Raw genomic sequence first — 24,064 nt, 5'->3', positions numbered from 1 at the left:
GGTAAAGAAAGAAGCGGAGTTCAATTTTCCCCTTCTTAAAAGGCAGATTTATACTCAGATTTGTGAAATTCTGAGTGCTGAGGAGAAAATTCTAGTTGCAAGTGCTCAGAAATCATGATTTGTGACCAAGAAATGCTGGGGGCATGGACCATGGCTGGGCTGAGGTGCTCCATACAATTGCTCTCAGGTTTGATGCTGATCCAGGTATATGCAAGGAATCTGACTGTGATGTATTTCTGCAGACTCCAAGTACAACCACTCCAAGTAGAAACACACATTGCAGTAGGACTCTGCCCAGTGCATTGCTCATTAAATATTTATTTTATATTTAAAGTACAAACATTTTTAATTCACGCTGAGGGGTACTATAGAAATTCACCAAGCTTTAGGCTTCAGGCTTTCTGCCTAAAGCTGAAACCCAGTGAACAAACACAGAAAGCAAACACCTCCTCCCTTCAGCCACTCCAACTAAAAATCACATCATTTTGATGAGTTCACTCAGTCATTGTGTAATTGCAGTTTTCAGTGTTTGGTATTGCTCCTTCCATTTGTACCATGACTGCAGGTAGCTTCTTGCTACCCCTTCCCCATTTGATGTCAGAAGTGGTGCTGAAGTGCTTGCTCTGTCTCCCTGTGTGATACAGCAGGTACTCAGCCAGTGAGACAAGAGTGAACAGCAGTCACAAGCACAAGGACAAAGCAACAAATGGCTGAGGAAAGGAAAAGTCTCATCCAGCTCTAGGGGAGACCAAAGGCAATATTTCTTTTTCTCCCTTTCCATTTGTTCCCCTCCCTCTGTACATTCCCAGAGGTGCCAGCAATGACAAGTTACACCCTTATACCCCTGAGCCCAGGTCATTTTCAGACAGAAAACGTCACTGCCACCCTTCTCCCAAAAAGCTGTTAAACGAGCTGGATATTTTTTTCTCATCCTTTTGTTTTGATCCACTTATCCTTTCATAACCAACCAAGCTTTTCCGTGGGTGGCTCAGTTTGCATTTGATGCAATGATCATGGTGCGTGCAAAGAGCAAATGGGTTATTGTAGGCAGCTCCCCTGCTCCAGCACCTGCAGTTTGACGCCAGCACATTTCATGGCTGCCAGCATGCAGTGACTGACTGTCCTCCTCCTCCCCGTCGTCTCCATTTGGATGCAGTGAGGGCGGATCTCTCCTTTGGGGCACTGGTAAGGCATCAGGCAGGAGCACTGGGTCTTTGTATCTGGGAATGAATGTGTGGAAATATAGCAGCAAATGCGATGACTAAAACCAGATTTTATACTTTGATGACATTTCAAAGTCCAACAGGGAAAAACACTAGTGGATGTTTGTGATATATTAGCTACAAAAAGCCTGTAGTGCATTCACTAGATGGTTGGATATTAGGAATAGAGGCATAATCAGCTTTGTGTAACTGTTTTTTCAGCAATGGCCCATATAAAAGGAGAATCGATCTAACTATTTTTATCCACTGGCTTTCCCTGACTTTTCTTCTAAACAAAGATATATTAAGTTGACTTTCTTTTCCCAATTATCCTTGAACACAATCTTGCTATGAAATGGAGTCTTAAGGTCCATATTGTGTCAGCTCCTATTTCATTAAAGCTCACTTCATGAATACTAAGCTACCTACTGCTGGCCTGTGGTAAAGCTCTGTCCTGCTGGTTATTTCATTACCTATTTCTGATCTAATCAGGTTCTGACTCTTTATATTCTTTCCCAGAAACTCCCTAGGCAGAGTTTCTGCCTTCAGTTTTTTATAGCATGAAAAATGTGTGCTTTCCTCCATTTAGCTTCTTTCATGGTACTGCAGTATCTTCTCTGCAGCATGTTCTGTCCCTGTATTGATACCAACTACTCACTTTCAAGAAAAACAAAATATTAATTTCCTAAATATTTGTGCACACTCATGAAAAGTGGACTTCTGTGGAGATGGTAAAGAGTCTAGTTCTAATCTCTTGAGCACCACACTGACAACTAATCTTATTTCTTTTTCTCCCCTTTCTCTTATTTTTCTGAACAGAGCTCCTCTGTAGGCTTTCAAGAGGAAAACACTGAAGTGCTGGCACAAGACCCAGCTTGAAGACACTTGCACAGTGGAAGCAGAACTAGGCTTCTTAGAGGCTCTGGAATAAGTAATTTAAAAAAAAATACCACCTTTTCCCCAGGAGCGCATGATACCTACAGGTTCCACCAGAGCATGTCCATAGATGGACACACCTGGTCATGCCCTCTGCTTAAGCCCACAAGGGACAACAGGTCATGCAGTAATTTTACAGCCATATTTACTTCAAATTCTCTGCTGCAGAAATCTTGCATCTTCAAAACAGAGGGTTAGGATTGCTGCACACTGCTGTTGCTTTATTTATCATTAAGTACACCAGGTGTGATAAAAATCAGATTTGTCTCTGGTAGCAAGGGACAGAGTGAGTGTGTCTGTCACTCAGCCTTTACCTAGCAAAGACTTGATATGAGCAGAGCCAGTCAGCACCTCAGACATTTACAGAAAAACCTACTGCTCATATCACCTGGTTACACAGTAAATAGCCAAGCTGCACAATATTGTTTAGAAAATAATCCTCTTAGGTTTTTTTACCAGCTTAGCTAGTTCATTAAAACTCTTGATAAACACAGTTTTCACATATGGGTATTTGCAAATTTTGCCATTAAAATCCCATTAAGCCTGATGGCCCCAGTCTTGCTTTTGAAGTAGTATCATGATTTAATTTCCCAATTTAATTATATGTTATAGAGGGTGTGGCCCAAATTAATTCCTGAAGTACAAACTAGGAGCTAGTAACCTTACAAAGAATGGGTGAAAATATTACAAACTACATTTTTTTGTGATTAAAGATTCAAATGTTAATTGTCCTGAAAAAGGTATCTTAATTCCCAAGTTCCTCTAGTGGCTTTCTAATGGGAAGTAACAACACTACACTAATTGTGAGTAAAGAGAAAAAGCACATATCTAAGTGTAACCCTAGGTAGCCGGGACACAGGACTGACCACACTTTCACACTCTGTGTGCCCAGAAGGGCCACAATATCTATAAATCCTGAAATCCTGTTCTTGGAGCAGTGAAAGTCAGCACATTTTAGATCCAAAGGGATGGCTGAATCTCACCATTCAGAAGTCATACCTTGACAATCCTCCCAGTCATAGCAGATGTCATAGCCACAGGGCTCTTTCTTCAAGCTATTTGCAGAGAGCTTTGCCCTCTCAATAGCCCAGTCTAGGTTGGAATTACCATGGCAAGGACCAGCATGCAAGAAATGAAATGACTGCACTCCAAGGCACATTTCAGCTGAGTACTGACAGCTGGGCTTGGTCACATTCTGTTCAGAAACAGCATGTAACACACAGATGTCTTCTGAGTAGTGGCTGCCCAAAGGAAGAAAAGAAAAATTATTTTAGCAGGCTACAGAACAAGTCCATACTTTTAAACAGTACATCAGCATTGGATGAAGCGCAGCAAAGCCATGGCCAGGCTGGAGATTCACCTAAAGATCTAAGGCTGCCCTAGCACTGCAGGACCTGGACCTGATAAAACAAGCGCTGTGAGATGGGGAAGCTTTGGTCCTATCCAACCATTGGGAGGTGAGGGACACATGTCTGTACGGGAAAAAGGAGAGGCTGTTACCTCCACAAGGATGTGAATTTCCACTGGGCCTGGGTGGCTTTTCTGAGTTCATGCATCCCTGCAGCTGTGTGTGCAACTTTCTCTGACACACAGGTGTCTTGGGACCAAGGGCAGGCAAAACCAGTCATGTGTCTTGTAGTTTCCTTTTTTTCTGTATTGCTCTTGGTTACCAAGTAAATTCATTCCTTGAAGGTGCATGCATTTCCAAGCAGCATCATTTTTTGGAGCTTAGTCATTTTCCAAAAAGAGGATCATAAAATCATAGAATGGTTTGGATTGGAAGGAACCTTAGAGATCATAGTTCTTGCATGCTCCTCGTGCATGGTTATGACATTGGAGAAATAGAGAAGAAGAGTTTCCAGAGGTCTCCAGGAGAAGAGAGCAGTGTCGATTAAAAGGATGTGCTGTGGTGTCTCATTACAGTAATGTAATTGGGCTCATTAGAGAGAGCGTTGCCCACAGATCATGGGAGGTGACCCTGCATATTAACTCAGCCATGGTGAGGCTCATGTGGAGAGCTGTGTCCAGTTCTGGGCTCCTCAGCACAACAGAGGCATGGAACTCCTGGAGCGGGTCCAGTGGAAGGTTACAAAGGTGATCAAGGGATTGGACTATCTCTATTATGAGAAAAAGCTGTGGAAGCTGTCCCTGTTCAGCCTTGAGAAGAGACAACTGAGAGGGGACCCCATCAGTGTCTGTCAGTGTCTGCAGGGAGGAGTCAGAGCAGGGACCGGGCTCTGCTCGGTGCTGCTGAGCCAAAGGACAAGAGACAAGGGGCACTGAGAGGTGCACAGGAAATTCCGCCTGAACATCGGGAAGAAGCAGATTACTGTGGGTGGAACAGGGGTGCACAGAGAGGTCGTGGAGTCTCCCTCACTGGAGACACACAAGCACCACCTGGACACAATCTTGTGCCGTGTGCTCGGGGATGGCCCTGGTTGAGCAGGGAGGTTAGGCCAGAAGACCACTGGGGACCCCTCCAACCTGACCCATTCTGGGATTCTGTGATTTTTTATTTATTTCATAGGCTACAAACAGGACTGTAATTTGAATACAGAGGAACAGCTAGCTAGTATCTGAATAGAGAGTGGTCTTGATTTGCAGTTGTCTTTTCCTGCTCTTCCTGTTCAGTGTCACAATGGCCTCTTGGTCTATCATTAGAGAAACTGATTTCTAGTTACAGCACTTACCCACAATCTTCTTCTGGAGACATACAAACACACTGAGATCCAATCTGCTTTTGTCCTGGACTGCAAATACCTCTAATTTTGGTTAGCACATCTGAAAAAACAAGTGAGAACTACTGTAACTAGTAAGGAGTGAACAGAAATATCTTATACTCCTACCATAAAAGCTAAAATGGATTTATTTCTATTTGTCCTAAGTTTCTCTTTTCAAAAGCTCCCTGGTTGGCATGATACAAGTATTTTCATCAGTCTTTGTAAAAATCACTGGAAAATAACAAGAGCAGCTGAAGTTTCAATAGAATGCATTTTCCTACTTTGCTTTCATGAAGCCTTGTTAATGCAGTTGGGGTTTGGTTTGATTTGGTTTTGATTTTAAGCAAACAGTTGCAGTGTCTCAATTTCATTATTAAAGTTTACAGTACAATGCATCCAAAAAATCTGAACTTAATGCAGAAGTTTAGAGCGGAAATTCTGTCACCATGGGAGACACAAAGGAAAACTAAAATTAATGAACAGCTGCTATATGTCTTAAACCCAGTCATCAGCCTTCTAGTTCTAGCTCGCTGAAATAAACAGTACTGTTAATACCAGCACTATGGAAGCAGTAAGTATCAGCAGGCATACTAACCTTTTTCACATGTAGTAGACATCATAATAGGAGGTGTCCAGGACAGGTCTTCCCCACAGGTATACTCTGTGTGACCAGTGACTATAAACCCAGCTGGGCAGCTCAACTTCATTGTTTCACCAATGTTGTACTGTTGCTTAAATGGGGAAATTGTGACACTCTCAGATATTGGTGGCCTGAGGCATACTGAGACTGTAACAAACAATAAAAAAAAGCATAATTCTAGTTGGTTCAATGCTCTGTGGATATTTACAGAAAGTCATAATGCTTTGTCTGAAGAACCATATAAAGACACTCAGTAATACTGAACATTTTTCTGACATTCAAAACTAATAAAAATTTAACGTAATTAAGTCTAGAAATTTTCAGTGCACTGTCATAGTCTTTAAAATATTTTTCAAGTAATAACTAAATAATGACAAAATGTTTCTAATGTATGCCAATAAAAAAAATAGTAAGAAAATGGCATTTAACAACATATTTTAATTTTTCTCTTGTAAATGTAAGAACGTCAATGGCAATAGAAAGCTCATAAGTATATTCAGGCACTTCTATTTGTTAAAATGAAGACTAAGTCAATGAAATTATACCAAGTTTTAGAAAACTTCTGGAATCTCTCTTGTTAGCAAACACAGACTGATTCTGATCTTTAATTCTTAACTGACCTATAGATCCTTCGAGGCATTGATTTATAGTAGAGATTTTCAAGGCAGCCTGGGAGGTCATGGTTAGAAACATATCATCCATTTAATATAAAATATAGTACACAAATTTCTGTAGGAATGATTTCTTCTTCATAACTGTATCAGCCTAAAGATATCTATGTCAGTCTGAAAACAAAAGGTGAATCCTTTTGTAAAAGCTATTTAAAACTAAAAAAGCAAAGGATCTCGCAGCATCCATTTGTGGATTTTCTATTGCACTGTGTATTACAATTTCCTTACAAAGCACATAATAGTAACACTTCTGAATTGAAAGAGGAGTGATGTAGTGACTCACGATGTTTTTGCCATGTCTACATTAAATACCTTCTTAAAATGCTATCTTTTCAGATATGTTAGAGATTTGTTTTTAAAAGACCTTTATAAAAATCCCTTTTGTATGTTTTCTCCCCCTTCTATTTTGTTGCTGTGCATTTTGTTCATTTTCTCTTTCTTACGTTGGCACTCAACATGTTGCTGTGTCCAGGTTTGATCTGGCAGGCACCGAAGGTATTGGTAGCCAATGAGGCTATACCCACTCACACAAGCAATTTCAACTTCCTCCCCAACAGCATAATGGCTCTTTTCACTCTTAAAAAAAATTTAAAAAAAAACATTTAAGAAACCCACACCAAAAAGCTCTGAAAGGATCTATGGTAACGAGACTGGGCATTGTCAAAGGAAACAATAGCAAAATCCTGATAAGATGTAATGAATGCATGCATTTCCTACTCTGAAATATGAGTCATCCACTCACCAATATAATGATAACTTTTTCCAGTTGCAGTAACTGATGTCATGGTTACCAAACAAGGATTCAAGGACCACTTCAAATGAATTTTACCTTGATGTTTTTTCAGTTGCTGGTGTAGTGTGGTGGGCTAGAGTCCTGCAGCATTCTTTGAACACAGCACTTTCACTAGCACAGTAGCTAGATTGGATATCAGGCACATACAGCCGAGAAGCTGCAAAATTTCCAATCTCTGCAACTACTACACTTTGCTTCTGTATCATTTTTCATGCTCACCCTGATAAAGCCGTACTCTGGTGGGCCTGGCCTAAAACATCCAGACTGAGGTTCACCAATCAAGACATTCTCCTCTCTCCTGGCTTCATCATCATTTATACAAGGAGCACCTCTGAAAAGTGAAAATTTGCTGTAAGGCTGTGTCTTAAGCATTCATGTCACTAAGTAACCATGGCAGAATGCCAGGAGAGTTGCAAGTGGGTCATGTCATCTTCCCCCTTCAGTTTTGTTCTGTTAAGTAAAAGATGGTGGACAAAACTGCAGGTTGATAGGGGGGAGAGCATGAGAGCAGTAAAAAAGTTCTGAATATATCTATCAACATAATTAATTAAAGATTTTTTTACATCAAGAAAGAGGCAGTAAAGAACAACATAACAGGAAATTTCTAGATAATCCACGTAATTCCTGTTGCCCCAGGCAGTGATTAAAGGTGGCTGGTCTCTCATGGTGTCTAACTGAGTAACAAAGAACTGTGGAGCCCACTGCTTGTAACCCTCTCCTATTCACTGCGGAGAGGAAAAAAACCTGAAGCCTTGGGTTTAAAGATGAAAAAAACTGAGCCAGTTTGGGGCTAGGATTTGAAGTTGAAATCATGCTAAAAAGGTACATCAGGCATACTTGAACTTGAAATATGAGAAAATTGGTAGCTTCATCCAAACTCTCTCTCTGACTGAGTTCAGATCTAAACCTCTAAGAAAAGAGGGGATAGGGAAAAAATAGAAACAGTGAACTCCAATGAAGAGAAGAAAAAGATTTTCCTTGACTTTGGAAAAGAAGCCACAAAAAGCATCAAACAAGATCTACAGGTATACTTTAGTATGCAATTCATGAGCAATTTTTCTAGGAATAAAAAATCAATAAATCCAAATGTGAAGCAAATTGCAGAAATTTTCAGAGTTTGCCTTTTCTATACTCCACCAAAGAAATTGAGAGGGGAAGGTTGTCTGCTATTTCTCCTTGGTAGTCACAGAGCCACTCTGGAGTGCTCCTTAACCATCCCATGACTAAGGAGATCTTTTGACCTTCTCACCTGTCTGTGAACACAGAGATATAACAGTCTTCCTCTTCTTCCCTCTGCCCTTCACACGGCTTCCCACCATTCATTGGGGAGGGGTTATTGCATTCCCGGGTCCTTCTTCTTTTGAAGGAAGCATCACATGGACTCCATTCAGACCAGCAACCCCATTGGCCATCAACAGCAACTGCAAGGAATAAAAGAGACACCATCTTTTATTGGCAGACCAGTACCATACACAATATTTACTTTAAGGCCACATATGAGAGGGATGATGGTAAATTCATATTAGCCATTTTCAGAAAATTTAAAATTGTTAAGTTTAAGGGAATAGATTGCATCTAGAATGTAAAATTTTTCAAAAGGTGTCCAGTCAAATTCCAGCTGCTTCATAAAACCCAAAAATACATTTACCTTTCTATTTTTGGCTGCACGTAACAGTAAAACTCAGAAGCAGCATATTTTATACTTTCATTGCACTCACAGATGTGTGTGTTTTCATGGTACTTACAAGTTTCTTAGATAGGTCATTATTTAATGAGTTTTCAAATAAATCTGAGTTCTAACACCATGTCTAAGCCCAAAATCTACATCCTATGCCAGTTACATTTAAAGATTACTATTACTGTTTTCTCTCAGACCCTGGCATCTATTACCACCATGAAACATGCGTAATTTTTTTCTATGCACACCCTTTCTTTTCTGCATGCAATAGACTGTCTGTATCCATCTCTGTCTTTGGTTGTTTTTTTCTTTCAAAATATTCCTCCATCAGGGCCAGATAATGAGAACTGTACCTGCCTGAGTGACTTTAACTTATGTTCTCTTTTGATTGGGGAATATAAATATATACAATGTCTCCTTTTTTTCCCTTAGGTATGGCACCAGTGCAAATTTAATTAAAAAATCTTTTTGCATTAAATTCTTCTTTAAATTTTCCAGAATGGTGATTATATTCTCTCTCCTTATGACAACTGAGTTTTTCTTCTGAACTGTAGTCAACAATTTTTATGTTCATTACCCACTTAGTCTTAAGCATAATAGGCTATAGGGAAAACTAGCAACGTTAAGCAATGGATTTCTTAATTTTTTCCATCAATTATCTTTGATCTCAGCTTCACCCTTACTGCCAAATAGCTCACTTCGGATTACCTTAATTATGTAGCTAAGAAATATTTTACCATGCTTTGCACTGTCTTTGGAGTCGTGCCTATTTTTTATTTGTAATCCCTACATTTATTCTTATGCTTTTTGGACATCACCATGTAGCAATGTGGATTTATTAAGGGCAGGTTACGGCAGATCAGCCCCGACGAGGAGACTCCCGAAGGCCCAGATTTGCAGGCCGCCGCCATGGCCCCGGTACCTGTGGTGTAGCCAGGAGCCCGCGTCTCGCAGTTGGCGCCGTAGGTGCCGGGCGGGCACAGGCAGAGGCACCGTGTCCCCAGGAGCACGGCCCGGCCGTTGTTGGGGCATGGGGCGCAGCGGCACGGGTCCAACATTCCCGCCAGCTCCCTCAGGGCCCTCCGCAGGTGGCGGCGCTTGGTCTCCGCACACGGCACGTTCCTCACCAGCTCCACGATGGGCGACACCTGGCAGAGAGCTGTTCCATCAGCAGGAACCAAAACACAGCAGGCCCCTCACCGGGGAAGGCAGAGCTTTTAAAGGAGCTACAGCTTAGGTGTGAAGCTGTATCACACAGGAATTGTGGATGTTTTAAAGGAGCACAGCAGCGCTATATATATATATATATATATATATATATATATAATATATATATATATATATATATATAAATTATGCTGTTCATAATGCTTTTAACTCCCCAATTTAGGAGTCTGTGACCCAGGGCAGAATCAACCAAGTGGGATACTATGTCCTAAAATGCAGGACACTCTCTACCACACATCAGATCACTATGTGCTGTAGGGCTTGCTTGCATCCAGTCCCTGTCATGTCAGACATCCCTCTGTTGCCTTCAGGAGTTCAGCAGCTGCAGCAGGGTGTGGTCAGCAGATCCCTCATGGATCCCATCCCTCAGTGGATGCTGCATTGAGGCAGATTTTGCTGTTTGCCTCAAGTGCTGCTGAGCAGCTGCTGTACCAGCTGGGAAGGGAGACAGCTCGGTGCACTCACAGCAGCACCAGCATGCTGCACTAAAGGACCAGGACAGAGATAGAGAGCATTGCTGTTTTATTTCAATTTAGGTATGTGACACACTTTGCAACCTAGGCCTGAGACAAGGGAATGATGCCATGTGCTGTTTTCCTGCACAGTAACTAACCCCTGCCTATGCCTGAGCTCCAGCTGGCGCCAGAGCAAGTAATTCACATTCCTCACTCTTAATCCCACTGTCCATGCACAATGCAAAACTGGTGTGCCTTATAAACCAACATGCATAAGAAGCTGTCCTAATAAAAGTTCTGTATGTTTATGTTATACTCATATTTATGTACATTCATATCAGACACATCATCATCCCTCTTTACAGGAAAAAAATATCTGCACAGCTCTATAAATAGCAGTTAGTCTTTGCTATCTCAGTGTTCTTCTTGTTTTTCTCTTACCTCAAAGTCAATCACCACAGGATTGTCCTTTGTTGACTCCAACCAGTCTGTGAAGACTCTGTGTCCTGGAAAAGCCCCCTTTTTCTCCCATGCCAGAGCTGCTGCATACTCTGACCTGCCACCTTTCACCAGGGAAATTGATCGCTCAGCTGACTCCAAAATGGAACCTGAAAGATGATTTCATTACAGTATTTTCAGACAAAGTCTTCCAAAGACAGCATGTGTGACAACACAACTATAAGAAAAAGTATAAGAGGATATTAAAGAATGTACTAAGATTAATTTTCTGAAATTGTCCTTGAAAAGATGAAGTCAAAGCTCAGAAGAGCAATCCCTGCCTGCTATAACAGAAGCCTGTGATAATATTCCAAATGAAAGTGTTTGAGACCTGAACCATGGGGATATCCAGAGTGTAAGACAGTAGTGGAAAATGCAGAGGATGCAGCAGCCTCCTCTAGAGCACACAGCATAGTAGGAGGATACCTCTAGAACACACTGCATGGTTGGTTTAGTCCTGGCTGCAAACATCCAAGTAAGATACAAATCAATTACTGAGGACAAAAACATGGTGGAAGTGATGAAATTCCTATCCTTAGTGATACAGAACATGACTCTTGCCATCCTCATGGAAAATGCACCAGCCTTCTGCAGTTTCTGAGACACATTTCTGGCACCCCAGTACCTAAATGTCTGCTTGGCATGAGGAAGGTGGGAAGGAAAAGTCAGGGAGTGTGTTATTGCAGCCCAACTCTCTCAATGAGCTCTGAGCAACCCTTAAAGATCAGGGGGTGAGTCATAGACACAAATTTTTAGCTTTGCTCATTTTTCAGTTCAGCATTCTTGGCCCAGGACCTAGGGTGAGGGGTAGTGTTTGGCAGATCTGTGACCAGCTAGAGAGCCAGTGACACCAGATCCCCAGTGATGGCACTCCAGAGCAGAGAAATAGCACACCTACATCATAATTTCTTTTGCAAATGAGAATATGTTTTCAGTGCTTGTGTCAGAGCCAGACAACGAAACACTGGCTGCTCTGACAGTGGTAGAAGAGCATTTGTTGTTCAACAAAACTGAGGGTCACTTGGGGCAGCTAAGGGAAATTATATCTCTCCAGGTAAGTAACAGGACATGGCCCTTTTCTCATCATGGTCACCTTCATGTGTCACAGTCATCCTGTTTGTGGTGCATCTGGTACTGACTTTCTTTTTCTTCCTGAAGAACACACGCCGCGTTGTTTCTGTTCGGACACACTCTGTTGATTCCTCAACTGACAGGCCTAGAAACACCACAGAGCAGCATCTTTATCAGCACAACCATGATACATGGCAGGCACCATGCCCAGGCTCCCACACTGAGGTGAGCCAGCAGCTTCCCAAGCTTCACTGCCCCACATGCAGTGTTGGACAGAGGCGTGCTTCAGCTGCCCTCCCATGCCCATACAAGTTGCAGCAGTGCCATTAATGATCATAGCTTTTAACTTTAGGTTTCTATTTTTGTGGTGTTGTCTTTTGATTTTGAGAGTCTAGCAGTCATGGGAAAATGTTAAAGTAATTTCTAATCCAAACCATCAACGTTGTTGACTGCATCCCAAAAAGTACCCCTTATACGTCTCAGACCTCAGTCCTATAATATAGGAACAACTGGAACAACTTTTCCTGGTAGCACCTGGTCTTGGTCTGAAGGTCTTAAGTAGTTTCACTGAACACAGTGACATTTACCAAATAAGGAATCTCCTGAACTTTTCAAATACAGTGTAGAGCAAAAGTTTCTTCTTGCTCTATATGTAAGCAATGTGAGTAATTAATGAGTCTGTGAAAGTCTGAAGAATTTTTTGCTGTTGGAGAACTTACTCTGTGGTGTAAGATCTAAAAACAGCGATAAGAAAAACTGTTAAACAAATAATGATATTTTCTTGTTAAAGATTACATACCCGAGTTCTGCAGTTCCTCCGAGCTATACTGGTAAAGAATATCATAGGAACCACCCATCTTCCCAGAGGTGTAGTAATGAGTGCCAAATTCATCAAATATTCTGCTGTATAAAGCATAGTTGTACTCCAGGGGCAGATGGTTAAGTGCTTTTAGAAAGACATCTGATAGCTGCAGATCTGACTGTTTCATTGTGAAGTTTGCAACAGAAATTACTTTATGGACTCTAATAAAGTTGGAATTCTAGAAATAAGAAAAGGGGAGTCAGCACCTTCAGAGGGAGGTGAGTGCAGAAACTAGAGAAGCCAAGATTATTAATATCTTATTTATACATATTTTAACATATAGGTCTGAATGAGAAGTCCCAAAGCACAGGAATATTCCTCTCTCCTTTTAAGTGATCAATATAGCCTTCTTTTTTCACTATTTAAGGAAGTGTTGCAAATTTACTTGTAGACACAAGCACACCTCTACCTACAAACACTCACTAATACAATTTATGGAGACAGAGATAAAAATAGAGGCTTCCTGTCTGATACAATAGATAACACAAGGAAGACCCAAGGTAATAATCCTGCTGTGGATTTATTAAGAAAGGATTTTAAACCATGTCATCTTTAGCCAACACCAGACTAAATTATTGGTGGGTTTCTCTGATTTCACAGAATCATGGAATGGTTTTGATTGGAAGGGGCCTTAAAGACCATCTAGGTTCAACAGCACTGCTGTGGGCAGAACCAACTTCCACTGGACCAGGTTGCTCCAAGCCCCATCAAACCCAGCTTTGAACACTCCCAGGGATGGGGGATCAGCTTGTCTAGGAAACCTGTTCCTGCACCTCACCACCTTCCAGGACAACAATGCTGAAAACCAATGTGTACCCAGAATAACATTTCTGTTGAAAGTTTAACCTAAATTAACATTTTCATAATTATCTCTGGTCTGAGCTTAAGCCAATAAGAAGCCACTGTTCCCCCAAAATAAACTTGCCAATTGTGCAAGAGACCTGCCTGATGTGTGTATAGGGGATGAAAGTGCACTGGTTTCCAGCAGCTGGAACTTCAGGATAGTTGCATTTAAACTAGAAGCAATGGACTGTTCAAGCAATCAAGTTACTTAACCATTAGGACAAGTGAGAAAGGCCTGCAGCAAACTTCCATCATAGGAAATCTTAAGACTAATATTTCCACAGAAGTTTCACTGTAATTGCATTAGAACTCCTGGGTTTCCAAAGGCCTTATTTTCATTCAGTCCTGTGGCCTTTCCCATGCAGAAATGCAAAAATTAGCCCATCATTTACTGCCATTAAGTTATAAAAATACATAATCTTTTACCGTACTAGTATTCATTTGCTTTGAAGGCACAGAATCTTATGGGAAAAATGTTATCTGTTCTGAGAAACTTTTTCTGTGGGTGTGTTATTTCTGAGATTATCTTTATGACTAAAATGCATCTTGGCATTTGAGACTCCAACATGAGACTTCAATATGCAAGTCAATTACCAAATAAAAAAATAATGTAGATTCATACCCAGTACATGCATATGTATAACATTCTTGAGTGCACGTCCTTTATTTTTTTGAGTTGTCTGCTGCTGTTAGGTATTATGCTCTCTTAATCTATAATTAGGATAGGGGAAGGAGTGGTTTACCCAATATGATAATGTCAAATCTATGCTTTTTAAAAATGGAATAAGCCTATGTTTTCGGTACTAAGTGCATTACAAAAGGTATGTTACAACCCGGAACACATTGTAATATCAGAAGAGGATTTTTTCAATAGCTAATTCTAGTGGGCCAATGTCTTGATAGGGAAAGTAGCCTTTGGCAGCTCAGTTCTGAAATGAGCAGACACAAATCAACTGAAAGAAACTGAAGGCAATATTGAATTACCTTTTCATATGAGGCTTCAATAGCTTTCTTGAAGGAGGAAGACGATGTTACCTGGACCCGTGTCTTTTTTGAGAATAAAAATGGGATTCCAGAAGAATGTTTACCACTATGAGTGGATGAACCACTGTAAGAAGCGACGTGACTCAGGGGAGTTAAATCTTTGTAGAAATCTGATGTTACATCATCCTCTTCATCGGTTACCTGGAAATTCAGTAAAGTAAAATGCATTTGCATAAATTATAATATGAAACAGAAAACTATTAAGCAAAGAATTCTTGATTTTTTGATGTTTTTTAATGGAAAAAATATGGCTTGATTATTTGAGATGTGAAAGTAAGCTACACAAAAGAGACTGAGAAAGGCTAAGAGGCAAAATGAATACAAGCTAAGAACCAGACTTACTAATAGTTGTTTATACAACAACCACAAAAAGCATGTAGCACTTTCTTCTAAAGCTTCTCACCCCTGGGCCCTAAACCTTAAGAATATTTTTCAACAAGTTCCAACACACTTTTAAAAGAATTCCAGACATACATGTTGTGTCCACATCATGACTACTTCCCAGCCCCTTGGCTTCTATATTGTACACGACAGAATTTGGTGCTTCCTGACCTTTCTTCTCAATATCCAGCTAGAAGAATGAATAGGGTTCCACAGGAGAGTCTCAGAGTATGCTTGGACTGTTAGTACTATACTGCATGATGGATTGAAGGCAGACGAAGAGCAATTGTGAGCAAACCTGCTGATCGAGTTGGTAAACCTCCAGTGGTGGTGTTGAGCAAAGCACCAAGACAAAATCAGCATCAGATCAGAAATTACTTATTTCCCAAAATCTGGGAAAATCCTTGTGTGCTTTTGAAAAATTAGATTTTTTTCCCCTCTTCTAGACCTGTTTGCTTAATAGGGCTGCTAAGGATTTTGGGAAATGAGGTGGCCCATTCTCCCCCCACCTTCTAGTTTTCAAGAAATCCTATGCTTTTGCAGGAAAATAGACTGGAGTTCCAAGAAGGCCCAATCCAGTGACCCTTCTATATGAGAAACTGCTCTAAATGTTAAAAGGTAAAGATGCACTCCTAAAGGTGAGTTTCACAAACCACTGACAGTTCTGCAAATGGACATCAGTAACTTAATGAACTTTACTGCCTATAGACCTGGGCAAACCAAAGGTTGGTTTTCCCGTCTGAATATTTCTGCAGACAGTAATTTTTCACTATTGTTGATAAATCCTACACGTCATGGCCAATTCAATTGCACTTTCTGTGAAATGTAGCAGGGCGTCCTTTTTTCAGTTGCCTCTGTAAAGTAATCCTAAAATCTCACAACACCTGTGGCAAAAATAATCAGTTTTCATCCATTAGTTGGGCTTTTTTTACATCCTGTATTTTTTTTTCCCCAATGCAGCATCTACTGGCTTCAAACAGGGCCTGCTCATATGTATACAGCCAGATGTTGTGCCCCAACCACAGTATTCAAAGCATTTTCTGAATGCTAGTGTCCATAAAAGAGGTATTAGTGGTTCCTAGATTTTTTATTAGAAGGTTCCAGGTTCATTTTGGTCATTCCCCATTTGGTCCTGCAAGCCTCCTCTCCAGGCTGTGTGTATTTTGCCCTCCTGCTTTCCAGGCTCAGTGCCTGCCTCCTTTCCTTGCTGCACTGTGGAGGGGCTGAGCAGGGAACAGGCAGGACTGAGGGGCTGAAATGGCTCAGGAAGGACCTGGATCCCAAGGCTGCCGGTGACAGGAAGGAAGATGGAGTCAGTAGCTGCAGACAATGGCTCTTCAGGTACACAGAGGTGGTGCTGGACTAAGCTTTGGAGTTAAACCTCTGCCTAGATGATGTCTGGCTAGGAGAAGACCCTTGGTACCAAGTTGGAACTAAATAAGGTTGCAGCCACTGGAAGCAGGAGAAGCTCAAATCAATCATATTGACTCTGATACATGGTGCATTGAGTTAACACAGATCTGAAAACCATGAGTGGAGTGTGAGCGTTTATCCCCTTTCCACACATCAACTGAAGCATGTCCAAGCCTCACCAGATTGAGAAGTTTTGTTCTAAAACATACAGTACTACCTAAGACTAATTTGGACTGTGATCACAGCAAGAGTTTTACAGCTGGGAGCTGCTGCTTGAGAGTACCTGAAACCTGACAGCCTCCAGATTCGCAGGGACACGGTACAACTTCCTTGTCTCATTGCGCTTCACCGTTGTGCATCGCCCTCCATTGAATGAGTTGCCAAGAACTTCCCCTCGGCTCTCTCCTGCGAAAATGTGAAATCTAAAAAAAAATTTATTTCCAGAGATTAAGCTATTCCAGAAAAATATATGGACGTGAAACTTTTCATGGTATACAGCTGCAGTGAGTATTGTAGATACGATTGAGAGCATGAGCATCTGGGTCTTGTTACTGCTTTGAAAGGAATTACAAGAACTTCTCATTCACACTGAATTCACCAGAAAAATGCAGTATCATCAATCCAGTTTCCTACTTTCCAGCCGTGCCTAACCTTACTGATAACCCTAAAGTCAGCATAAGGCAGTCAGTCTTAAGTGGGAGCCTGAAAATGTTCTAGGAAAATGAACTACTGGTTCTCTATTTCTACCATAAGTGATGTTACTGGACCACACTGAGTTCAAAATTCAATTAAAAAATGCAAGTCTGCTAGGGACAAGCATCCCATGTTTAGGCTTTATACTGCTTTAATTAATAGTGTGCAAGTAGTTGGTATCCTGTGTCTGTCACACAGACCAACAACATCTGTAGAGGAGCACCCTCAAAATCTCTGAAGCACTTGGCGTGATGTACAGGTAGGTAATTCCATGAGCTGGAAGTTGCCCATACATGCTCTGGTTGCTGTAGGACAAAACAAATCACTTGGGGACAGTGTTCTTTGACATCTCTTCATTTGGTCTACCAGCAGTGCAGAGCAGGACTGGAAGATGCAGCAGGCCAGTCCTAGTCTAATTTTTTGGTTGTATTTTTATAATTTCTTGCCAGTTTTAATTTGAGAGATTATATGCTTTAATGAATGCTCTCACATGCTTACTGGGAATTATTTTGTTCATGTAAATTAGTGAGGTAACAACTAAAGCTTACAAAAAGATTAGCAGAATTGGCTTACCCACTGCCTATTAATTGCACACCTGGGATGCTCTCATACTTTCGGTTACACACAGTCTTTTTCCTTCCACAGTTTCTTTCATCAGAGTTGTCCCCACAGTCATTTTCTCCATTACATTCTAGTGTTTTTGAAATACAACGACCTGCACCAGAGAAAGAGCAGCAGCAGCAAAGGTTCATCATGTCTAAATGCAGAAAAGGGCAATCTTGTCTTTTTCCCTTGCAACGGTGTAAGCTTGCCATAGATGTTAACACTAAATTAGTATAAAGCCAGGATTATCCCAATTAAGAAATTATTATTTCAATTCTGTGAGTTTTGCCTTGTTTCAAAGCTGCAAAGGCTTAATTTTAATTTTGGCAAAAGGATATGTGGATAAAATTATTTCGTTTAATCAGGTATATTTAAATTGAAGCAAACAAGAAATAGCCACAAGCCTAATAAAAATAGTGAGAATTTATGTTCAGACAAACTCTGCAGTTATATTTGTATATGAAAAATTTGTACAAAGAAATATAATTGGAACAGTACTACTGTCCAGTTATCATGAGCATAGTGACACCCCTGACTAGGGACTACATTTTAATTACTTACAGAAGAAACTGAAAAGATAAGCTGTTACTAACACATATAAAATCCTCACATAAGCTTTTCTCCCTGGTCCATTTTCCCTGGAATTTATGCACACAATGTATGAATGTCTTTTGCCTCACTACCTAAAATTTGACTGAATGGTAATACTGCAGTTACGCAATGGGGATTATCATTACCACTCTCACACCGAAACTTATTCTTGCAGTCAACTTCCACTGTGTTGCAGAGCTTGGCTGGGAAACATGGACGGGAATCCACCAGTGGCTCGGTGCAGTCCTGGCCCCCAAACTGGGATGGTCGCAGGAGTGGCCGGGTACGGAACTGAAAGGCAGAGGAAACAAGCCCAGGGCTGTTTCTGTGAGCTGTTTGTAGCTAAGTCCCACCCCAGGCAGAGCCACACACATCTGTACTGCTTAAGCTTTATCAGAGCCACAGCCCTGAAGGAAATAATCACTCATTCTGGTTCTTCCATTCTACTGCGCCATCATCCCAGGTGAGGCAGGCAGGGAACTGGTGTCCAAGAGCCTCATTAGTCTCGATGGAGCACAAATTATTCAACCGCAGACTACTTGGTCTACGCCACAAAGGAATCAGAAATTCCATCCCTGTGTCTTCAAGATATACAGTAGGAAATTATGTGAGAACAGGCTTACAGAGATTTTTCCTGTTCTTTACCATCTCTGTTGAATTAGAAATACCCTGACAGTGACAACCCAGCTGGCTTGACTCCCACATGTGGGACCGCTTGTCTGAGGAGAACTGGATGACTTGAAAGGGCAAAAAAGCTTTTCTTGAAAGTTTCTGGGAGCTCATTTGAGTTTTCTTTCCCTGACACAGCACCCTTAACACAAAACAGTAAAATTGGAGGGTGGTAGACAAACCACTTCAGATATATTTTCCACTCCACTTCACAGGACTTCTGGTGAGACCTGTCTGCATGTGCCTGAACAGTTTCTCCTCTAAGAATTTTTCCCACTGGAAAAGTACAGTCTCTTGCAGACTTCCCTCCCTGTAGACAGACCCTGGAGACAAACAGAGCAGGAAGATTCTAGTGAAAATCAGTAACCAAGTGACTCTGAGGGGAGAGTGCAAAGAGAAACACCAGAAAGTTTTCAAGCTTGTGAGAACCATTCCTTACACTTCATATTAGTTCCATAACATCACTTGTATAATTTGTCAGAGCTTCCACTTCTTTATCCCTCCCCATCAATGAGAACTTGCTACACTAAGAGTCTTCACTCTTACACTGTAAGCCAGGTCCTCCATTCTCCTGGTTATTCCTATTTATAAATGACACAAGCAATGATCTTTATAGTTTGTAGGGGAAAACCGACCACAGTCCACAAAAGCCCCTTTTTGTTTTAACAAGCATATATGTTGCATCAATACTTAAAACTAGCAAAAATTAATACATTTATATGGATTGAAATCAGTCCAGTTGAGAGGAACACTCCCTTTCACATCTTAAAGTTTTCTGTCTCCCAGTTTCTCATTGATTCTCCATCCTACTTACAACCCCACAGGCTGGTTCACCTCTCACACATAGAACTGCTTTTTTGTGCCTTTCTCACCCTATTTGGGCATCAGAAACTTAGATATTTACATAAAGATATGATGTCTGGCAGATTATTCAGGGTTGGTTTTCAGGCATGGATTTCTGAAACCAAGGGGTATATGCAGAAAGGGGTTTTAAGACTCATGGGCTGTGTCTGTACAGAACCTCAGAGCTGCTCTCATGGTCAGCTTCAAAGCTCATGTCCACCAGCCATACAATTACCCCACACAATCTGCTGTCACTTCCCGCTATCCTCTACAACCTTACATTTGACAGGCCTTGGTTTGTTTAGGTCAAGTACACTTTAACCTCTCTACTGCCTCACCTAAAGGTGTACCATAGTCAACAGAGAAAAGCCAAAGAGGAAAAACTCCATCCTGGGTGTTTGTCCCACAGATATTAGCACATCTACTTGTGGAGGTGGGGGGGATTTGTACATGCTATGAAGGTTCAGGGAATGGTGCTCTGTGTTTATTTACAGCAATCTCAAACTGATCCTGACAATCAGTGTAAGATACAGCCTGAGAATTTCTAGCCAATAGCACTTAGGATTTGTTGACGCTTTTCAAGAGATTATTTGATTCTATTTCTCTTGTCTTTAGAACATACAGAATGTTATGGATAAGCAAAGATTCTGTGACTGTCTCCTGCTTAAGCCTACATGAACACTTTACAGTTTAGTTGATTCTTTATGTGAAAAATTCACCTTTAACTATGGCAGTGGAAACTTTGAAGCAAGTTTATGATAAGCATCACAAGCAGTCTCATAAATGGATTTATTCTACCAAAAACCCTTTCTGGTTTGATCTATTTATTTAAACTTGTTCTCTCCAGCTCCTACTGTATAATTCATAACCAATTTCCCTTGATAACTTAAACTCTCATTTTCCAGATTAATTGCTGTAAAGTTGAAACAAAGAGATATCCTTAGCATAATTTCTTGCATTTAGCCCATATAATGCGTTTTCTACCTACTTGTTTTTTAACACATGGGTCACATTCTGACCAAGGGCCAAAGTCTCCAAGGTGACAGTTGACAGGACATGTCTGCTGGTTACATGCGCGAGATTCTTGCTTTGTGCACAGCTGGTCACAGAAGTTTTGGCTATAATATTCATCCATTCTTATTTGCCTAAAAAAAGTAAAAAAAATATGCTAAGAAAGAATAGACAGACTGTAGGTGCTCTCTACTTGTGGGTGAAGGCTGACAAAATTGTTTGAACCCAGCTAAGAAACCCTGAGAGATAATATGCATTTGCAGAACATTGATTACAAGAAAAATCCAAATATGCCTTAAGTTAAAAGAGCAATTCTTTTTGATTATTGTCACTTCAGATGTCCCTGAGGATAGCTACAGACAGAGCCAGGAGGAAAAGAGGGGATTTCTCGCAAGTTTAGGCTATACCACAGTGCTGCATCAAATTTGATGGTGCTGAATCTTTATTTGACATCATCTGTTGTCATAAAACTGATGGAGCAGGGAGGAAACTTGGAGCTCATTCCTGCTGTGGCATTGTGCCAGTGCAGGGCCCCCAGAGCCTCCTGTGTCCTCAGGGGCTGAACACCCACAGCATGCTGCCAGCAAGGCCACTGTAGGACCTGGCTGTCCTCCCCTCATTCCATCTATTAGCAGATACTGGTTTGCTTGGAACCACTGGCTCCTAGGATTAGAATGGTTTGAGTTGGAAGGGATATCAAGGACCATTGAATTCCAGCCCTCCCTTCCCTTCCTGCCTCACGGACAGTAATGTTCTAGATACTAAATTTTGTAATTTTAAAGCATTGCAATTAAAAGATGATCTATTTATCTGATAAACACTTGAACATGACAATTTTTCTCAAATATATTGTGGAAGGTGGAGCTTTGGACATGGGTGCCACTCTCCAGAAGTGTTCTTTTTCACAGAAAGTAAATGCAGGAGTGGTGAGGTGGCTTGGCCCTACCTGTGCCTGGTCTGTGTGCCGAAATTGCAGGTCTGTGAGCAGGCAGACCACGACCCCCATGGGTAATGTTCACAGTAGCACCCCTGGCTGCTCCCAATCACCAGGCTCAGCAGGACCAGGAGCACTGGCACAGTCATGCCCATGGCAAAGGTGTCCACCTACATCACAGAGAAGAGCAACAAAAGCTCAAGAAACCATCACTTAGTTATGCCACAGTTCTTACACAGACGTCTCTTTTAAAATGCAGAATCTATAAATCTGCTTCAAAATACAAAGGTGCTAAGCAGGGCACCTAGCAAGGGAGAATCATGCATGACAGACATAGCAGCAATTCAGTCAATACTTCAAGGACCAGAAGTCACAATGGGTTTTTTGACCACTTATTTATCTGGAGTACTAACATAATTGTGCATTATTTCTGTTTCAGAATTTGCTTATAAATTATTTTGAATTTGACAAATAAAGATCTGTTATTGTTCTTCATTGCTTAGAATTATCCTCAAAAATATTTTCTAGAATAGTAATAAAAATATGAGAGTGCATCCTATACAGTATGTAAAACAACAAACAAGAACTTAGACTAGGCAGCCACGTCTATTAGCCTGTTACCAATTAATTTTCACATGCCTATAAACACTCTTTGTATAAGCATTTTATTGCAGTGAATTCTCCCTTCTCAAAGTTTTGACTGGCCTGCAAACAATCACTATTCAAAGCTCATCTGAATTTTCCACCAGCAGTAGAAAGACAACGTCTCACCTGTTTCTCGCTCCAGGGGTCAAACAAACTTTATTTGCTGAGACAGAAGGTTATAGGCAGTGATTAGGAAGTAATAATACCTGGTAAACTAAAAAACAAAAATCCAGAAAAAATATGTATTAATTGAAAAATGCAAATCTCATTATGAGCTTGAATCATAACTAAATCTGATAGGCTGTTACAGTAGAGAATTATAAATTTGGTTTACGTCAAAAATCCCTGCCAAATTCAGCAGGACATTTAAAAACCAAAGTATTTATTTCAAAACAATATTCCAAAATACTTCGTTTCCAAGAATTTGAAATTTATTGTGCAATTGTTTTTTTCTTTAAGGTTTTTAGCCACATATGCTATTATGTTTTTTATACTTTGCCGAGAAAAAAATGAAATTGCATCAAATCCAGCCATTGATTCCTCCCTTAGCAAAGAAAGGCAGTAGGTTTTCACACTGTTGTGCAGTAAGAACTTGCAGCACTTTTTACATGGAAAACTCATGAATGAACAAGCCTTTCAGAGAGATTTAAGTATAATGGGATACAAAAAGGATAAGACAGAGGAAGTAGCAGTCTTGCCAGTGAGAAAAACAGATATTTTCTTTTTCCATACCTGACTTCCTGGCTTCTTGCACCCACAATGCCAGCTTGGAAAAGAGATGAAGCGCTACACAACAATTACTTGCTTTATTCCATCACTGTGCTGTACATAGAAAAAGACTCTTTATTCTTATCAGTGAGCAAAACACCAACCCATCAGTGCATCAGAAGCCATATAAATATTAGCCCATGAGAGAGTAATTAACATTTTAAAGAAATAGAACAAACCCCACAGAACACTTTTCCATAGGTCTTGTAACCTGTGTGCATTGAAGCCAACAACAGCAACAAAAAAGTCCTCCTTTCTAACTTACTGTAAGATTGTTACCTGAAAAGTCAGTGTATGTTGCAGACTCATGCTGCCCTGGTGTGGTTTGCTGCAGCCTTTCAAAGGAAAGGCCAGAGGCTTTGTTTGATTTGGTTATGTTTTAATGAAGGCAAATTGATCTGGTGGGAGGAGCGCTCAGAACAAAGCGGCCTCTGCACCTGCACACCCAGGGAGATGTGTTTTGCAGAAGTGTGGAGAACCACCTCTGTGTACAAATGCAGCTGCCCAGGACAAGCCAAGAGGAATCAAAGTATATTTGCATCAGGCCACAGTGGCTCAATGCACTGCAAGTCTCCTTGTACTGCCCCAGGGAGCTGCACAACCTCTCTGCCTTCAGTCTGACAGCAGGAAAGTGACAATTTGGTAAGAAGGCTCATGCTTGTAACTCATTTCTGCTTTCACAAGGAAACAGGAGACAGAGTCCAGGCTCAGGCAAGACATCTGTCTGCTGCTGCACCATCTCCACCAAAGGGAGGCTCCCAGAGAGAGCAAAAGTGCAAATACATTTGAGGTTATTTACGGCAGTTTTCCTTTTGCCCTCAATGGCGAGATCTGTTCTCTGGCCCTGGGCAAGTGCTACCAGCAGACAAGGAC

General features: G+C 41.0%; 1 protein-coding gene across 1 annotated transcript; it reads right to left on the bottom strand.

Annotated features, from left to right (window-relative positions):
• Positions 1-1,038: 1,038 nt before the first annotated feature.
• C6 (complement C6) lies at positions 1,039-23,500 on the bottom strand. Its single transcript, XM_030969461.1, has 18 exons — positions 23,471-23,500; positions 21,791-21,948; positions 20,822-20,978; positions 18,468-18,612; positions 17,701-17,842; positions 16,718-16,856; positions 14,581-14,781; positions 12,691-12,931; positions 11,914-12,036; positions 10,764-10,930; positions 9,563-9,788; positions 8,212-8,383; positions 7,182-7,293; positions 6,613-6,745; positions 5,454-5,645; positions 4,829-4,919; positions 3,138-3,379; positions 1,039-1,220 (listed from the first exon to the last, which is right to left on the bottom strand). Exons 1-18 carry the CDS (start codon positions 23,498-23,500, stop codon positions 1,039-1,041), a joined length of 2,853 nt encoding a protein of 950 aa, XP_030825321.1.
• Positions 23,501-24,064: the final 564 nt, after the last annotated feature.

Source organism: Camarhynchus parvulus, chromosome Z (assembly GCF_901933205.1).
Source record: "Camarhynchus parvulus chromosome Z, STF_HiC, whole genome shotgun sequence".
NCBI classification, from domain to species: Eukaryota; Metazoa; Chordata; class Aves; order Passeriformes; family Thraupidae; genus Camarhynchus; species Camarhynchus parvulus.
Note: the sequence above shows the minus strand (reverse complement) of the source record. Positions and strands in the feature narration are given on the sequence as shown.

Excerpts from the sequence above, each read along its gene's own strand:
- C6 (XM_030969461.1), bottom strand. The coding sequence starts at position 23,500 with ATGAGTCTGCAACATACACTGACTTTTCAG. Across the intron at positions 12,037-12,690 it reads GGAGGAACTGCAGAACTCGG|GCCTGTCAGTTGAGGAATCA; the intron begins GTATGTAATCTT and ends TGGTGTTTCTAG. Across the intron at positions 4,920-5,453 it reads GTCTACTACATGTGAAAAAG|ATGTGCTAACCAAAATTAGA; the intron begins GTTAGTATGCCT and ends TTGTTTTTTCAG.